General features: G+C 40.2%; 1 protein-coding gene across 1 annotated transcript in view; it reads right to left on the bottom strand.

The window, feature by feature from the left end:
• LHX8 (LIM homeobox 8) overlaps window positions 1-14,274 on the bottom strand; it is a 26,658-nt gene extending 12,384 nt beyond the window's left edge. Inside the window, exons 1-7 of the mRNA XM_021678124.1 lie at window positions 14,052-14,274; window positions 11,984-12,070; window positions 11,420-11,581; window positions 7,506-7,627; window positions 5,270-5,490; window positions 4,659-4,762; window positions 113-208 (exon numbers count right to left, since the gene is read on the bottom strand). Coding sequence (XP_021533799.1) covers window positions 113-208; window positions 4,659-4,762; window positions 5,270-5,490; window positions 7,506-7,627; window positions 11,420-11,581; window positions 11,984-12,070; window positions 14,052-14,132 — 873 coding nt within the window. The 5' untranslated portion in view covers window positions 14,133-14,274. The remainder of the gene's footprint in view (window positions 1-112; window positions 209-4,658; window positions 4,763-5,269; window positions 5,491-7,505; window positions 7,628-11,419; window positions 11,582-11,983; window positions 12,071-14,051) is intronic.
• Window positions 14,275-17,456: the final 3,182 nt, after the last annotated feature.

Raw genomic sequence — 17,456 nt, 5'->3', positions numbered from 1 at the left:
CACACACACACACACACACACACACACACACACACACACACACACACAGCACATTCATAAAGACCTAGAGTAGACCTTTTAGTATCTCTTGATTAACCTTTAAAATAATCACCTGTATCACACGTCTGCTCAAGCCTGTCCTTTCTGCCAGTTTCTGGAGGGTCTGTGCATCTGGGTTGTTGTCCTGAGCAAACTGTGCTTGCATAACCTGTTTTTTTAAAAAAAATAAAAAATAAAGGTAGTAAATAGCTAAATATAAGAAACTCAATCTTCTGCATTTTGATGACAGGAGAGATAAGACATGCACAAGAAAATAAGATACTTGTATTTTATTACTAGAAAATCAATATGGGTGAATGCATATAAATGAAAAGAAAGCATATGCTGTAAATTTACAAACAAGTCGCTACACTGAGATCTTTCAAAAAAAAATTCATTTCAACATAAAACCTGTCTCTCAACTATGCTGCTAAAAATGAGCTCACCTTTGTTCTTCTTCCATTCTTCTACAAATGAAATGAATAAATAGTATGTCTATTTACTATTTCTTCCACTTTGTTAAAAATTTCTTGCATTAGAAAACTTTTAAAAATACAAAAATCCTATCAAATTTATCTCCAACCTTTACTAAGTTAAATAGGCTCATACTACAATTTTTTATCCGTCAGCAATTGTATACAGTGCAACAGATGGATTCCATACTCCAACATTAATTGTTTTGAGCACTTGCTCCATGCAAAACAGTATCAGGGATCTTAAAAAAAAAAAGATATCAATCAGCCCAGTGAATAGGAATTTCCTGGGATCTAAACATCTGTATATTGAAAAAGCTCTCAGGTGATTTGATATGAACCTTTGGATTAGAATCACTGTGCTAAGTGCCATGAGACAGTGACACATGAAAAAACTGTCCCTGGTCTCAACTTTTTGAGACAAAGATATGGACATGCCAATAACTACAATACAAGGTAAGAGGAGAAGCATAAAGCAGGAGGGAGTACCAGAATAAAGCATAAGCCAAGGGCTTTGGATTCTTTCTGAAGAGGAAATCATGGGAATCAAGAGGGATATTTGAATTTTATTACTTAAAAGTCAATCAACTGAGGGAAGTAGTATAAAATATAAAGGATTATGAAAAATGGGAGAGGGAGTCTGTCATCCAACATAATTGTACATGTCTATGGGTGTGGGATGGGGATAACCAATCTCCCTAAAGACCTTAGCCTTCACTGGCCTCAACACCATTTTCCATAGGCAAAATTAATTGCATTCTCCACTATGTTTCTCATCTAATACAAACTTCTGCCACTGCACACATCACAAGGCAGCTAAATAATTCACTGGCAAGTCTAGATCTCCATAGCAAAGTAAGCTTCTTGAGGGCAAAGGGAATGTCTTATTCTTCATATCCCCAGGAACTAATACCCTTTCCCATCACATAATATGTGCTTAAGGGTTTGTAACACAATGAACCCTGACAACGTGAGGAAAAGTTGAAGATAGTGTGGAGAAAAAGACCAGTGTTGTTCCAGGAAACCTTACAAAGTTTACAAATTATATAATTTTTTCAGTTCTGATTAGTGACTTCTAGAATAAGGTATTCCTGGCTTCCTGTCCAACCATATTTGTTCACACACTCACTGTAAACAGCATGTATTTTACCTTTTAAAAATGGGCAAAACTGACCTAAAAGTTTATAATTTCACTCAGTTCACCTCATTCTTCCTTTCTTATTCCAAATGTGTTACTTCAATATTGTCATGTACAAATAGTTGTGTTCATATGTAGTTGAGCATGTAATATCCCAAAGAGAAAAAAGAATGAGCAAATTAATGGTCTTTGTGTTTTTAATTTTTCAAGAGGAAAAGCTAAACAGATATTTAAGGATTTGCTTGTTAGGCCATTATTGATAATTTATAAAACAAAAAAAACAGCATGCTTTTTCACAAATGCATTTCAAATTCACAAGTTTAATAATGAAACCAAGTTATACTTAATAAAGCAATTTTTCATCAAAGAATAAAGCAAAGCTTAAATGAACACTGATGGTTTGGAATCAGTATATGCTAAAGGGAAAGTAAGATGTGCTTATCAATGTTTAATCTCTCACACACACACAAAAAGCCTTTTAATTTCTACTTAATTTCATTGTTCTTCAGTCACTAATGATGTTGAAACCCACCCCACTTCTTTTCTGAGGTCTTTTTAACATGGTCAAGGAGTGAGCCTTTATAGACACTCATCATTTTAAGGCCAGGAAATCCCAGAAATGACAGGTATCTGCATAGTAGCAGCTGACCAAGTCAATCTGAAAGTGGATTAAAATAGGTGCTAACCTTGGCATGTTTTATATTCATAATCATTGAGCAAGAGCTTCCAACTACAATATGCAAACCACAACATTGGCAGGAACTTCTTAAATACCATTTCTACAAATGGGACCATATTTAAAATATTCTTGCCAACACAAAATGTTATTCTGTTGTGAACCTTAAACAACTTTTTCTTCCCGTAAATTTCTAAATAATTTTGGGATATTATCTTGTTTATTCTTCTCATGTTAACTCTCCTCTGTCCAAAGCAGTAGTTCATGAACAGTCTTGACTTATTGATCACCTGTAATATTTTGTTATTCTGCTGAATTCAAGCACTATTTGAATATACCAGTTTTCTGAAAGGACAATTTGACAAGGAGGGTACATTGCCTGATTTATTAGAGGTTCTAGCAAAATATAATGATTTAAGTTTTTAAAAAATTTACAGCTATGTTTTCCAGATTCCTCAGGTATAAAGAAACACTTGAGGGCAAAGATTGTGTCTCATTTGTTTCAGCCATCCCTGGCTTAAGACAGATACTAATAAATACTGAAAAAAATGAGTATATGCTTTGAAGGCATATCACTTCTATTTTCATTTTTTAAAACCTATGGTTCCAATATAAATCTTTAAAAACTTATGCAAGATTTGGAATCTCACTCTTGTTTTAGCTGCTGCTGCCATTAAGTGGAGCTTTTATTTCACTCAGGATCTGGTGGCCAAGCAAAATGAAAACACCAGAGGACTGGGGAAGTTTCCAAATCTCTTCTCTGCTATTCCCTTGGTAGTCTGCCTTGAGGGGAGTTCCTGCACCTCTTGGATGAGGCTACCTACATCAAGGAATTATTGTTAAGAATTAAAGGAGAGAATGTAGATAAATGCCTAGCATAGCATAACTTTCACAAATATTATTCCCTCTTTATTTAATTAGTACCTGTAATTATTTTCCTATATGAAATTGTATATCTACCTAAAGTTGTTTCAAGTTTTCACTATTATAATTTTAATAACTTTAATTTCACATAAACTTTTACTGTCAGCCTCATAATTATTAAAACTATAGCCAGCCCTTCATGGAAACAGCCCATTTTAAAAACAATATATTTATATTAGAAATTCTATTTTAACTCAGAGATCTTTTAGGTACTAGTATTTTGCTGCCAGGTCTCCCACAGGTATTCATATCTCCTAATTTAGGGCTTTATGTGATCTAAGTTCCCTTGAAATATTTGTATCACATTAAGGTTTCTTTCTTAATCATTCTCCCAAATAAAAATTCTCTCTTAAAACCCTTTTACTGTATTTATCTTAAACACTGGCAAGTCTTTGATACCATATGTGATTTTCAGAATATTACTTTTACTCAATTGCTAACATTGTATAATGTCCTTTAAAGTTTGAGCTAAGATACATCCTATGTGTAAAGCACCCAGTAGTACATGGTAGGCGCTCAATAAATGTTACTTTACCTTACCATAAAACAAATACCTCATCCACATTAATCTTTTAGAAAACGTGATTTCTTTATCTGAAAAAATGTCAGAAAGAATCATTATATGTGTAGACTTAAAGATAAAGCAATGAGTAATTAATTGTTTTTTTGACAACTAACATGAGTTGAACTTATAACAATTATATTTAGGGCAACTAAACTGAAATAATACCTCCTCTTTCAGGGGACATAATCAACCTTCAGCATCAAACTATAGAATTAGCTCCCTCTATCCCTTTTAAAAACACAAAAAGGTTTACTTGGTTGTGGAGTCAATAACTAGATTCCTGTTGTTTATGGTAAGGCATATTCAATTCTTTCCTATTCAGAAAATTATACAAACTTAGCCATTAAGAGGCTCATTATAATTTGTTAAAAAGGTGAACACATTAGTGTCCCATAGGCCCACATACTATATGTCTCTTTCTGTTAATAGTCTTAAAATATTTTGTCTTCTATCCCCATTATAGGTAGTAATGTAAATAAATGCCTTGGTTAAACTGATTTTACCAGAAAGTCAGGACTGATCAATATTTTGTTTGCACTTTGACATTAATACCAATAAATCCCAGGGAAATAAAGCTTGAATGACTAGTTCATACCAGGTCATGACTCTGGAAATACTGACAAACATTTTAGGGCTATAAGTATATTTTCATACCATCCCCAAGTTAGTATTCATTAAAAGCAAAGGCTAACTTTTTTGAAAATATGAAAATGTTCTTAGGCAGCATGAAATTGTTTTGGGTGTTTGGGGGAGGGGGCAGGGGAGTTGGGGGATTTTTTTGTTTGTGTTGTTTGTTTTGGTCAGGAGGGACTTCAAAAATCATAAATTCATTGTCATGTCTACCTGGAGCTGATCTGCTGTAAAGCTGGTCCGAGCTCTTTTTGCTGGTTTTGGATGATTAACATCTTGCTCTGTGAGGAGGGCACCTTCAACACTAATCCCATTGCCTGAATTTAAAAAACAACAGCATACATGTTGGTAACTCAAATGGGTCCGCTGATCAAGTACTAATATGTTTCTTGTATCTCTTGGCTTCGTGTGAAATTGTAGATTGCCCAAATCTGTCAGTTAAGTTTTAAAACGCACTAGAAATATTCTGTGGAAACAATATATAGGCTTGTATATTTACTCAAAAGTGCAAAAAGTTAGAAGAGCATACATCTAAGGTTCATCCTAAGAAGGCAAATACAGGAAAACAACTGGTTACAAAAAGCAAAACACAGCCTTAAATTCAAGGCTGCTGCCTGAGAATATGGTACAAGACTAATACACATGCCATGGCTTTTCCTGCATATAAACACATGGAGATCATCACTAACAGTAGAATGCTTAATGAGTTTTACCACAATTACACTGCACAAAATAATGCATTAAAATGACCTAAGGAAAAATCATTTTTATTCCCTGTATTCACTGTCCCAAAAGACTCCAAAGTATTTTAAGTATATATTTACCATTTTCCACTTCTCTTTTTAAATTATCCAGCATACAGTCATAATGCACTCTGCAGAGGACTTTCTCTTCCACCAAAGCAAACTCCTCTCCCGTGGAAAGTTGCCTTTTGCAAGAAAAGCAGGCAAAGCATGCCAAGTGATAGACATTCCCCTTGGCCCTCCGGACCCAGTCAGTAGAATGGATATGCCTCCCACAACGAGAGCAGCGAGTTCCATACCTTCTATATAAACAGAAGAGCAGGAGGTGAAGATTTTAATATTTGGTGAGATACTCATCAGCCTGAGTAAACTAATACATTATATTACTCATTGCATTAACCTAAGTATTTACATCTTTTGAAAATGAAACAGGCATCAATTATTTTTCTGAAAGTCAATATGGTAAGCAATCAAGACTTAAGATAGGGCCATAGTTCAAATCGGTTTATAAAACAAAAACTTCTCATTGTTACTTTAAAGGAAGACTGGATTTTTTCTTTTAAAATAAATGCAATATGAGTTTCAATATCCCTTTTGTAACGAATATCAACACATTTATAAATTCCTAGAGATTCAAGATACAAACACACATATACTCCAGATTGAAACCTGAAAGTGCAAAAGCATATAGTAAAAATATAATGACTTCTTAAAACCAAATTGAGATAATTAAAAAATGTTTTAAATATCATTTTTTAAGTTAAAATATTTAAACATTTAAAATTGATATTATCAAAGAATGGGTAGAACAGAAACTGTTCACCCTGAGAGCGAGGAATGAAAACTCAGATATGTTTCCATTGGTGAATAAGCTATTGCATTGTTAGTCACAGGAGGGGGAGATACATTATCTAAAACTTTCAGAGACCAACCTGGACATTAAATGCAGGTTAAATGTAACAAAATGCCAGATGTAAATTTTTTTTTTCTCCTGGTCTGAGTAACTGGACATTCTTTGCTATGTGTCCTATCATAATCACAGTCATGGCCTTGCATATCTACATCAAACTAGATATGTATCTGTTTCTATTCATTAGCATATCTTTAGAGGTATCGCCAGTTTTGTTTAAGTTAATCTGAAAAAGTGAATCCTAAAACTAAATTTCAGAATATAATATGAAGTATAAAAAAATCCTGAAGAACTAGACTTTCAATAACTTGCTGAAACTAAACCTTTCAAAAAGCTTTAAATTATCATAAAAAAATTAATATTTGCATATCTTAAATCAAAAAGGAGGCAAACTGCTATCATTTTTGAAGAAATGGAGAGTAAACCTGATGAGAAATATATGTTTTTGGTAATTACAAAATTCTATGACTTTATAAAATAAAGGGTCTGGGTTTTATGAAGTGCTTTTAATTAGCAATTTTATTCAAATCAATCACTAAACTCTCTGAAACCAGTTTTTGAAACTGAGTATAAACAACATAATTAGTATTACAAACTTCATTATATAGTAGTAATTTCCCAATTTCATGGTGAACATTTTTCTTCATTTGGAAATTCAAATAAAGAAAAAAATATGGTAATTTTAAAAGTCATGCTTAGGAATAATTTCAATTTCTAGACAGCTATCCATTAAGAATTATATCCTAGAAGAAACAGTGCATTTAAACAATTTATAAAGAGATCGCAGAAAAGATGTTACATTTAATATCTTGGGCAAATACAATCTCACAAAACAAAGATCAAAGAACAGACAAAAAAGAAACAGGCTTTTTAGATAGAATAATCAGACTTGGTGTATTTCTGATACTGGAATCCTCTAAATTATATCGTTTAACACATTCTCCAAACTGCTGACATTTTGTAGGTATAACTAGGGATCATTCTATAGTAAACTGGTAAACACTTAACAAAACCTTGATTTTTCCCACCATAATTATTTCATTTCATCTTAGCATCCCCTGCAAATAACGGACTTTGTCACAATAAGTCATCTTATATTTTATACTTGACCTATGCACAGCAAGGAGAAGTTTCCCTGTTTTTAATATCTAAACCTTTCATTCCCAAAGAGGAAATAATTATTTTAAATTAGTTTTTGTATACTGAATTCCTAGAACACATAAACATGCTTATTGTATTTGTTTTGATATAAGTTATACCTCAAAAATGTGAAGCATTCTCATTTTGAAATCCATTATATAAGAAAAACTGGGTTTCCATACATAAAACTGGACAAGAAAGCTTGTTTACAAAATTCTCTTTGTGTATTATCTTGGAGTGTCTACTAAAAAATGTTCCACAGTGTACCTGAAATAATCAAGTTTGCAGAAAATGTCTTTGTCTTTAATATAACAGCTGGTATGCCTTCCTAAGGATGTCCTGCAGACACTGCAGGAGAGACACCGAACATGCCAGCACAGGTCATTCACCTGTAAAGGAAAAGAAGCAATTTTAACACCGCACTCACAGTATCGTTCATTGGTTTTGTACACTAAGCAATTTTAAAAACTGGCTCCTTAATATTTTAACATATGCGCTGAATGTTTCTATCTAAAAGGTGTAATTTACACAAATATGTGTCTAGATATATTCCCTTTCAGACCCCAACCAGGAAAATCACAATAGCATATTTTACACCGTGTGTTAAATTGTTTATTCCTTTGAAGAATTCAGGGTGTGTGCTTTTTTTTTTCTTTTTGAAATCGAACTTCTATGAATACGGAAAATTTTGGTCACTTTAAAGTCCTACATACAGGTTTGTTTTATTTTTTCTTTCACCAAATTCTTCCCACCAGGAAACCTGGTAGCTAAAGAAGTCAAGCCACATACCTTCTCAATCTATTTTTTGACCAAACAATTATAAATGTTACACTAGTTGAAGTGACAGAGAAAGAAAGTGAAAAAGCAGCTTTGTAAAATACTTACCCTTATAAAGAAGCCAGGCAATCCATTTCCCTTACCAAACAGAAATTGCTAAGGTAGATTTAAATGTTGATATGGCTACCTTCTAACATTAAATAATAAAATCAAGGAGTAAATTATTGGAACCCTAACTAATGATTTGGCTATTGGAGAAAAAAATTGATCTGATTATAAGTGGTTCTAAAAAGGCACCCAAGCACTGTTTGCCATTTATATTCCAAGTAATAAGGCATAAAATAGTGTCTAATAAATCACAACACTTTATATTTTCTAAATAGGAACATGAAATATTGTCAATTCAGGGAACAAATCATAACAACCCTCACCTTAAACTGTTGCCATAATACTATAATCACCACAACTTCAGCCTTCAAGAATGAAGATATGTATTGGATTGAACTTGCTTATAACACAGGCTCCCAACGTTTGCTCTTGTTAAATGGATACAAGAATTGAGTTTATGTTTAACCAATTAAGCATAATTTCATTTCATATAAGAGAACAGCAATGATGCAAAAACACCAGTTACACCCTACAAATGGATCTAATGTCTAAAATAGTAATTAGGAAATTGTGAAAAGGGGAAATTGTGAAATAGCCTTTATTATGAAATAGTGTAGCAAAAGCCCTATCTGTCCAATGATTCAGATTAGCACTACTGTTCAAAAATGTTTTTTCAAAATGTTTGTGATACAAAATATGAAAGATACTTTGAAGCTGAAGGAAAAAGTTTCACTTGCTTCTAATTGCAGTTATAGGCCTCTTTCCAAAGCATTAATGAAGAGTATCATTTTGGTGAAATTTTTTAAATTTTAAGTTTTGCTTACTACATAGGAAAACTTGGAAGAAACAAAGGAAATCAGAATAAAAAATATTAACAATGGTTAATACTATCCTAGAAATAAATATGTATTTTCCTTCTATTTTTTTCCTAACATGGGACAATTAAAGTTTAAAAATACAGGCTTCCTTTAGCATTCCAATGCATAGGGACTTTTACATTTTGATCTTATCCAGGCTCTTCTTTTTCCTCTCTCCAAGCAAGTATAGATTCAGGCTTCAGAGCAGAGTCATGGCTATCTTCTACCTCCCTAAAACCAAACCTAATGCCTGGTTTGTCACCCTTTTTTAAAGTTTACTTTAAAAAGAAAAGAATGTTCATCTTCCATTTCTTTTCCAGGGAGGAAAGTAAGGTAAAGAGAGAAAATTCTAGAGAATATAGACCTTTCCTGATGGCTGTTATTGATCCAATTTGTGTATGTATATGGGACCAAGCCAGACAAACCAACCAAACAGGGCACTGAAATATTAGATGAGGTAAAAGACACATCTAATTCCTCTCCTACTTTTTTAACTCAATTTTACTTGTCTCATGAGATGATGTTTTTCTATATTAAATGGTTTCTATATTTTCTATATTAAACAGTTGTACCCTCAAATACTCTACTAGGTCTAACAATTATTTTTCACCAGTGACTCAAATTGAATTTAAACTTCTCTTTTAGAATAATTACTCAAAAAAAAAAAAGAACTCAGAGTTTTTATATAATCATATAATGTCAAACTTTAGTTAGAGCTAATATACTAATACACTAATATGTACAAAAATGGACAGAACAAGACTGTACATAGAAGACTTCACTGGCAGGACAACAGTCCTACAACAAATAGCTTTATGTAAGTTATTTAGATAACTTAGGTATTTTATGTAAGTAAATATAATATACAAATGTATTTTTAACATATAAAAGTGAATACTAGAAACAATATTTACTTCAGACGTGTGTTGTCATTTTATAATGCCTTTTTTTCTAAATCCTCTCTGGTATGAAGTATTAAAGCCTTCATAGACCCATTTAGAAACATTCTTAAAGATTATGTTAATTATTGAGAGAGCTCACTGAAAATAACAAACTAGTTTTGATCCAAAAGATGATTTTGAGATATCCAAAAAAGCTCAGGTCTAAAAACAGGGTATCTTAAAAATGTAGATTTAAAGAGAGAGCCATGTTAATTGGCCAGCTTTAAGACTCAATCCCCAATTAAAATTAATTTAGTTACTTTTCAATTTTTCACCAAAACTTCTTTTGGCGCTTTATCTGGGTTGTATCTATAAGGTATTATTCCCACTTTACAGATTAAACAGCTTTATACATTGAGGTAGAAATTTAAATTTAAAGAAGCCCAATAACTTGCCTTTTGAACTCATGCTCTCCATAATTAATCCTTCTGAAAAAATGGGGGGAGGGGGTGGGGGGAGATTGATGAGGAGGGAATAGAAAGTGTACTGGTTTGCTACTAATTCAGTGTAGGAGAGATCATTATTTTAAATAGTTGTTTTAAAGAGCTGTTGAAGTTGAAAACCCACGGTATTAGGATTAAGACACATGGGACCATGACCCTGCACTCAGTGACATGGTTAACTGTGGCCTGCCAGAATTCCTACTCCAAAATTCCCGCACAGTATTTTGAGAGAAGTGAAACAAATTAAGACAGTCAATTCTCAAACTAGCACTTCATCCCAGGCATCCATCTATCTTTCTTCTTTCTTTTTGCTTCCCTTCTTGCCTTCTTTCTCTCCTGCCTTCCTTTTTTGGGGGGTGGGGGGAAGGGGAGTCTAACTTTATATGGATTTCCATTTTTTTCACAAGCACTGGAGAGGACATTAAATAAGCATTGGGTGGCCTTCAAATACTAGTAAGAGGGAGGAGGTACTGAAAATGGTTTTTATGTACATGGTCCTACAAACTTTTACTTTGGAAAAGCCTCAAGTGACTGTTACTAAACATAAAACTATGTAAAAATCCTGTCCAGAAAAGACCCTTTAAGGCACTTTACAGTGGTCCTTACCAAAGGAGACACCGCAAAGGGGAATCAGCCAACATATACTGACCAGGAACTCTTAGAAGCAGGCAGGTGTAGGGGTGTTACTGGGGGTGGAGGGACCATTACCCAGGCTCGGTAAAAATAATCACGCAGGACCCTGTTCCAAAATGAGTAAAAGGATTAACCCACTTTTGCTTCTCTACAAGTCGGTGGCTGACTCTAGTACAACCACCCCCGGGGTATCGGCTCTTCTAGACCACGACGTGTCATATACACAAGCTGTTTTGCAATAACGTGGGAGATTCTACGATTTCTTCTCCCACTCTTTCGATTTGCCCTGGACTGGGCTGTTTTGCTGAGAAAGCCTACAACCTGCACGAGAACTCGAAAGGAAAAGGGGGAAAAAAACTTTTCTCTTTTCCCAAAGTTCCCTGGTAACCCCGCTCCCCTTGGGCCTCGCGGCTCCACCCTACCTTGAGAAGGTACTTGTCCACGATCTCCAGGCCGCAGCTGTTGCACACACACTTGCCAGGGGGGCAGACAGAGCCCGAGGCCATGGACCGGGGCGAGGACGACGGGGACAGCGGGGCCGAGGAGGAGCACGAGTCCTCGTCCCCCGCTCCCTCGGGGCTCACCTGAAGGAAGCCGTGAGGCGCAGTCGCAGGCGGTTCTAGACCCCTCCTCCTCTCCTCATCCCACGGAACCATCGGGGCTCCCCCACCCCCTTCCCCTCCTTTCCCCCGGGCCACCCCCAGTTCGTGAGGTCTTGCTTCCCGCTTTCTCCCCCGGGTCCAAGCTCCCGCCACGCACCCGCTGGGGCTGTCGACCCGTGACCTCAAGGACCCAGGGAGCCTTACAGCTCGGCCCAGCCCGTCCCGCCGGCTCAGCTTTCCACCACGCCCTGCCCCAGGCCCTCCTTCCACCCGCTCCCCGAGGGGCCAGCTGGGCCCAGGAAGGAGCGCGGGGACAGCGGCCCTTCGTCCTGGGCCGCCTCCACACGTCCAGTCTTGCCAACTGCCGTGTCCCTCCCCACTCACCAGTCCCTCTTCCCCGGCGCCTTTCCGAGTCCTCGCGGCCGCCAGGGCTGCAATCCGCCCGCACTCCTCCGACATGAGCCCCTGGCACTGCGGGGTGGGAGGAGGGGAAAATGGGGAAAAAACGGAGAGCAGAAGTTCAGAGCCGGCACGCTCAGCCCTGAGCCTCGGCTTCTGGCACGCGGCGCGGGCTAATGAAGGCCCCCAGCGCGCCGGGCCGCGCGTGCAGCCGTCAGGGCTCCAGGGCCCCGGCGCCGCGGGCAAGCGGGCGGGAGCGCAGCCTCCCTTGTCAGCCGCCGGCCACGGCGGCGCAGCCCGAGCGCGTGGCAAGGCGGCCACCGCAGCGCTGAGGGCTCGCCCGGCGCGCTGCGGAGCTCTCGGGGCCGCAGGTCCCTAGCGCTCACCGGAGCAAGTCGGTTCCCCGCCCCCCTGCCGGGGGTAACAAGTTAATAACAATCATCCCAGCACAAAGCATTTTCTTTCTAGACGTCAATCACGACGGAGCCGGGATCACCAGGCTAAAGCGGGTGCAAGGGGAGGGGGCGGGGGGGCGAGTGGGAGAGAAGAAAAGAGGATTGAGGAGGGGGTGGGGGAAGAAACTTGATTTCTTTAATAACCTCAATTAAAAGAGCAAGACACATATATTTTTAAAAGGGAGCTTTTTGAATTGGATAGCCCAAAAGGTGAAGAGGTTTAATAGGATACTTGAAAGCTAATTACAGCGGGATTTAAGAAGCCTGGTGTTTGTTCCGATGACAATTTGAATGAAAATGCTTCAGATTAAACCAAGCCAGCAGCTCTTTCGTAAACTTACAGCAATTAGAGCTGTGAGTGATTTACACTCGTTTCTTTAAGGTATAAATTGCCACTTATAGCTCAGTAAGTCAACATTTGAGCTACTAAAGGATTATTTTTAACCAGCGCAAAAAGCGGGACGAATAATGGAAAATATCCAGCTGAATTTAATTTGTGCCATTAAAACTCACCCAACCTCGGTCAAAATGTTTTAAAGCAACAGCGCGCATTACTCAAGTGTTTCCAAGCCTTTGCTGGAGTTTTGTTCTTAAACGAAAACGCAGCCTCTCTAGGCTTTTTCTGCCTTCGTTTACAAAAACTCCAGTTTGAGGGCAGGGGTGCGGAACTCGAGCGGCCCACACCTGCGTTTCTGACTCTTCACCTCCCTACTTCCGGCTGCGCCAGGCGAGACACCGTCCGAACCCGGGAGACCCCTCCCTGCCCGGCCCTCAGCGGGGACCCTCGGATGCGCTCCCTAGGCTGGCCCCAGCGCCGCCGCTCGGAGGCCTCATCCTCTCAGACACAAAGAGAGTTTAAGCAGAAAAGTCCGGCTTTCGCTGGGTATTCCTCGCCAACGTCCGACAAAGTCAGCGGTACCCAAAGCGGGTCCCTCTGAGGCGCTCAAACAGGCTGCAGATGATTTTCAAACTTAAAACGCGAGACACCAACGGGTCCTGCCTCCGGAGTGAGGTGGGCGCTTGTCAGTTTTCCCCATCTACTGGACGAAAGGTGTGACTCGTTTGCCCTGGGTTTTGCCCTGTTCTTATTTTTGGTATTTTAAGTGAAATGGCCCTCCTGGCCCGCCCTGGGATCCCCCGAGGCCTTCCAGGAGCCATGACTCCCTGTCTCGCCATGGGCCCGCGGCGCCGCGAGTCGTCCAGCGGCCAGAGGCGCGCCCACGAGCGGCTGGACGCAAGGAGCCGAGCCTCTGGTCCCACCCCGACAGCCGCCCCGACCTCCCGACTCGCTCTTCCCCACGCCACGATCACCACACGGCAAATAGAACAAAAGCACGACTCACATGTACCCGAGAACGCCTTAGGCTCGAGGCTTCGTCTCCCAAATTACAGTCTCCATGCCTCAGGTTAAGTGAGCTTGTGGGGAGGGGAGGCAATGATTACTGACTAACGCTACTACGTAATAAGAAAAAAAAAATTGCCAGGTCTGAAGATGAGGCCGTTACAGGTAATTTCTGAACCTTGTTTAGGAGCCCGAACAGCTCGCGTTTCAAGGAAAGTGCAATTCAGCTCGTCTGGCCAGGCGTCGGCTCGCTCACCTTCTCAGGGGGAACTGCCAGCTCCGGCACGTCCTTTTCTTCTAGTTTACACACAAACATCTGATCGCTTTTCCAATACATGGCACTGCTAGGGCTGCTTATCGCATACCAACTCCAGAGGATCAGCGGCCGTCCGGGTCTGCCGATCTTCCCCCCTCCCCTGCGCCAAAGCACTAATAAAAGCTGACACCGAGAAGAGGAAGAATGCTACAAGCAAGTCTTCGTCCAAAGAGGCCGCTGTGGCCGTTACCACTCTGGCGGACTGTTCTTAAGATTCTTATCCCAACTTCACTGAGGTCTGTCCCTCCAGGAAAAGGAAAAAAAAAGTTTTGTTTTCCAGAGGGTGGAACCTTACATAAAGGGAGGGAAGGGGGTGTGTGTGCAGGGGGAGTCTTCTCCTGGAGGAATAGCCTCACCTCCTTAAGGAAAACCCGCCTTCTGTACATGTTAAGATCTTTATCAGAGCAAGCCAACTTACTCCAGATTTAGTATTAAAGAGGGGGGAAAAAAAACAACACTGGGAATGGCCTGTTAACTTTTGACTTAAAAAAAAAAAAATCTGCTCTCTGCATTTGCCGTGGCTTTTTAATTCTCGCTCCCCAACCAAAACCTAAACAAAGATTCAGGTTACATCTCTTTCTGCAGCAAGCAGAAGGGGAAGCGGAGGTCTGAGTGACTTAAACTTTTTAGTCATTCTCCTGAAACACGCAGCTCTCCTGTCTAGCCGAGGAACTCGACCGCTCCCTGGCAGCCTGGGGGCTGACTTATCTAGCGGTTCCCGCTCCCTTTGCGAAAAGTTTTCTCATTAAGATAAAGAAGGAACATCTGAGCAGCACAAAAGCTTATGATTTGCGACTAGATTTGAAATCAAGGCTACAAGAAAGACAAAAGTATGTTGCTAATAGTATTGCTCTTTCATCTCATCCTAGACAAAATTTAAGCCCTAGAAGGGGCCAGTTCCTGCCTCAAATGTTGGCTGTGGGTTTGTGGAGGGAGGGGGTGGTGTTTTCAGAATACCGTAATTTTGATGAGGATTGGAGGGTATGTTTGTTCAAATAGCTTCTTTATGGTGCAAATTTTACTTCATTATTTAGTGTGTAAAAGGGGAATTTAGTAAGAGACTAACAATATTTTTATTTCCAATTTTCCCTTTTTTAAGAAACGAAACAAAGCAAAACAATTTAAGAATACCTGGGAGTCTGTTTCCTAAAGGCCTTTAGTAAAATCATGTGATGTTCCAATTAAACGGATATATGTATCTACATATCTATCTATATATAATCTTCTATATTCATATCTCCTTGCCTTGTTTGTCTAGAAGAGTAAGATCGAAGGGCTCTCGCCCAGACAAGTCAACAGCAGACTAGAGGAGGGGCAATGGGCAGAGATAGGTAGCCTTCCTGTAATGAAGTGAGCCTGTATAACAGTCTGGGACCGAGCAACGACTGCAAATTTAGTTTTCCCTCAAGTACATTTTTCTCCCATAAACACGAGGGTCCGCAGAGCATTTTCCTAATGCCATTGTTTTCCTTTTCGCGCAGCTGCGCACAGGTTAATATTAGCCATCCCCCTTCTGGTCCTTTCTGGGAGATCTCGCTTAAATTTATGAAGTAGGGGGTAGAGGACGCTGGGATCTGTGCCCTCTTACAGAACTGAAGGCTTGGGGCGGACCTAATTCTCCTAAAAAAGCTAACCTGTGAGTGGAGAACAGAAAGTCTTGTGGTTTTCATCAAGTGCAAAAATTAGTATTGGGGGGAAAATCCACATAATGCATTTTCCATGAAATAGCATCGGTCTCGAGTTGTCTTTTCCGAATGGAAAGAGAGTCGTCAGAACATTGGCTCTATCGGGGTGTTCATAGAGAGCAGGATTGAAAGTGGAATTAAAAAAAAATAAAGGTCCAGTTCAGAGATTTAGTTACTATTCATTAGGGTCTGCAAAATGAATCTGGGGTCCTGCTTGGCTACTCTCCGGGAGAATTAATCGCTCGGGTCATTTGGAGATCCGGAGAGCGCGGGAGCTGTTTGGGGAAGTAGGGCGGGGGCGCGGGCGTTTATGCGGTCTTTCCACCCACCCTCGCCTAATCAGTCGGCTCGGCTCTCAATCAGGTTTTCAAAATACTAATCTTAATCTAAGAGCCCCTATCTCTGCATCAGTGAAGGAAATGATCATTTTTACTGGCTTCTGGGCATGGGGAAGAAGAATGGTCGTCAGACCTCAGAAGACCTAAAAGACTGGTCTGGCGTTCGCTTTACTGCTGACGCACTGCCGGACGCGGACCTTTTCCCGGGGTGTGATTGTGTGCACACAGCCTTGCTCTGTAGGCCTCCCGGCCGGTGAGTCTGTTTCTGTGTCCTCGGCGTTGTAAGCCTTTGGCTGCGGTCGTGTGCGGAGGTGGGAGGAGGGGGGTGTGCAGGTATTTGCTGTGAATGTTGGGGCTGAGCGTCCTGTTGGTGCTGGGCCCAAGGACCTCCTGACCCTTTGTCAGGGGTGAACACCTGAACGTGGTCCGGCTTCTTGGAGCTCGCGTCACACCTCTTACTCACGCTCCTCCTCCGCTAGGGCAAAGGAAAAGTTCGCCCGCTACTTCGCAGAGTTGGGTTCCTGTGCTAAAAATCAGGGCTCTTTTTGTCTTTCTAATAAGAGTTTTTAGCCCAAACTCCAATTGAAACCAATTTTGGTCGAAGGAGGACATACCAAAAAACATCATCTTGTGTTTCTGCAGGTGGGAGAGGAATCACCCGCGTTGGGTCGATTCCTACCTACTAACTTGAAATTTCTAGATGGCCATCTCTCCTTAAATGAAAATCAAGAGACCACAAGCCCACCCAGGGGACTAACCAACACCCCTGGACTGCAAAGGCTCTTTGCAAGGCCCGAGGAAGAAACCCAGAGAGACTTGGGAGGACGCCCTGGCAAGTTGGGAGGCGCTGGGTGTGTCTCCCGAAAGCCGGAGGGGGTCAGGGAAGGGGTCTGGGTCCCCTGGGGCCAGGCCTTGATTGAAGGTCCAGGGATGGAGAGCGGGAACACCAACCCGCTCTGACCCCTACAGTTTCCACTCACCGCGAAGAGCTGCCTAATTGGGCTGCGAGCAGCTGCGAAATTTGTAATCGCCTAATAAGCCTTCCACCTCGGTAATTCTTATCAAAAGGCATAAAACTGATATTTTCACACTCGGCTTCCTCCACAGGAGCCGTTTATAAACATCCTTCATCAGTAGGATGAAATTAAGACTTCATTGACAAAGGTCTCTGGAACTCGATATTTAAAAGCAATAGATCCGAATTAGCAAATTATTACTTTAAGTAGGGAAAGTCCCCACCAACTTGACTATTGAACCCTTTGCCTCTGAGCTCCTCGCGGTGAGTAACCACATGTTTGAGGGAACTTAACCTGAAGTTTCCG

The sequence above is a fragment of the Neomonachus schauinslandi genome, chromosome 4, assembly GCF_002201575.2.
Source record: "Neomonachus schauinslandi chromosome 4, ASM220157v2, whole genome shotgun sequence".
Taxonomy (NCBI): Eukaryota; Metazoa; Chordata; class Mammalia; order Carnivora; family Phocidae; genus Neomonachus; species Neomonachus schauinslandi.
The sequence above is the reverse complement of the archived record's forward strand: the minus strand, read 5'-3'. Positions and strand labels throughout refer to the sequence as shown.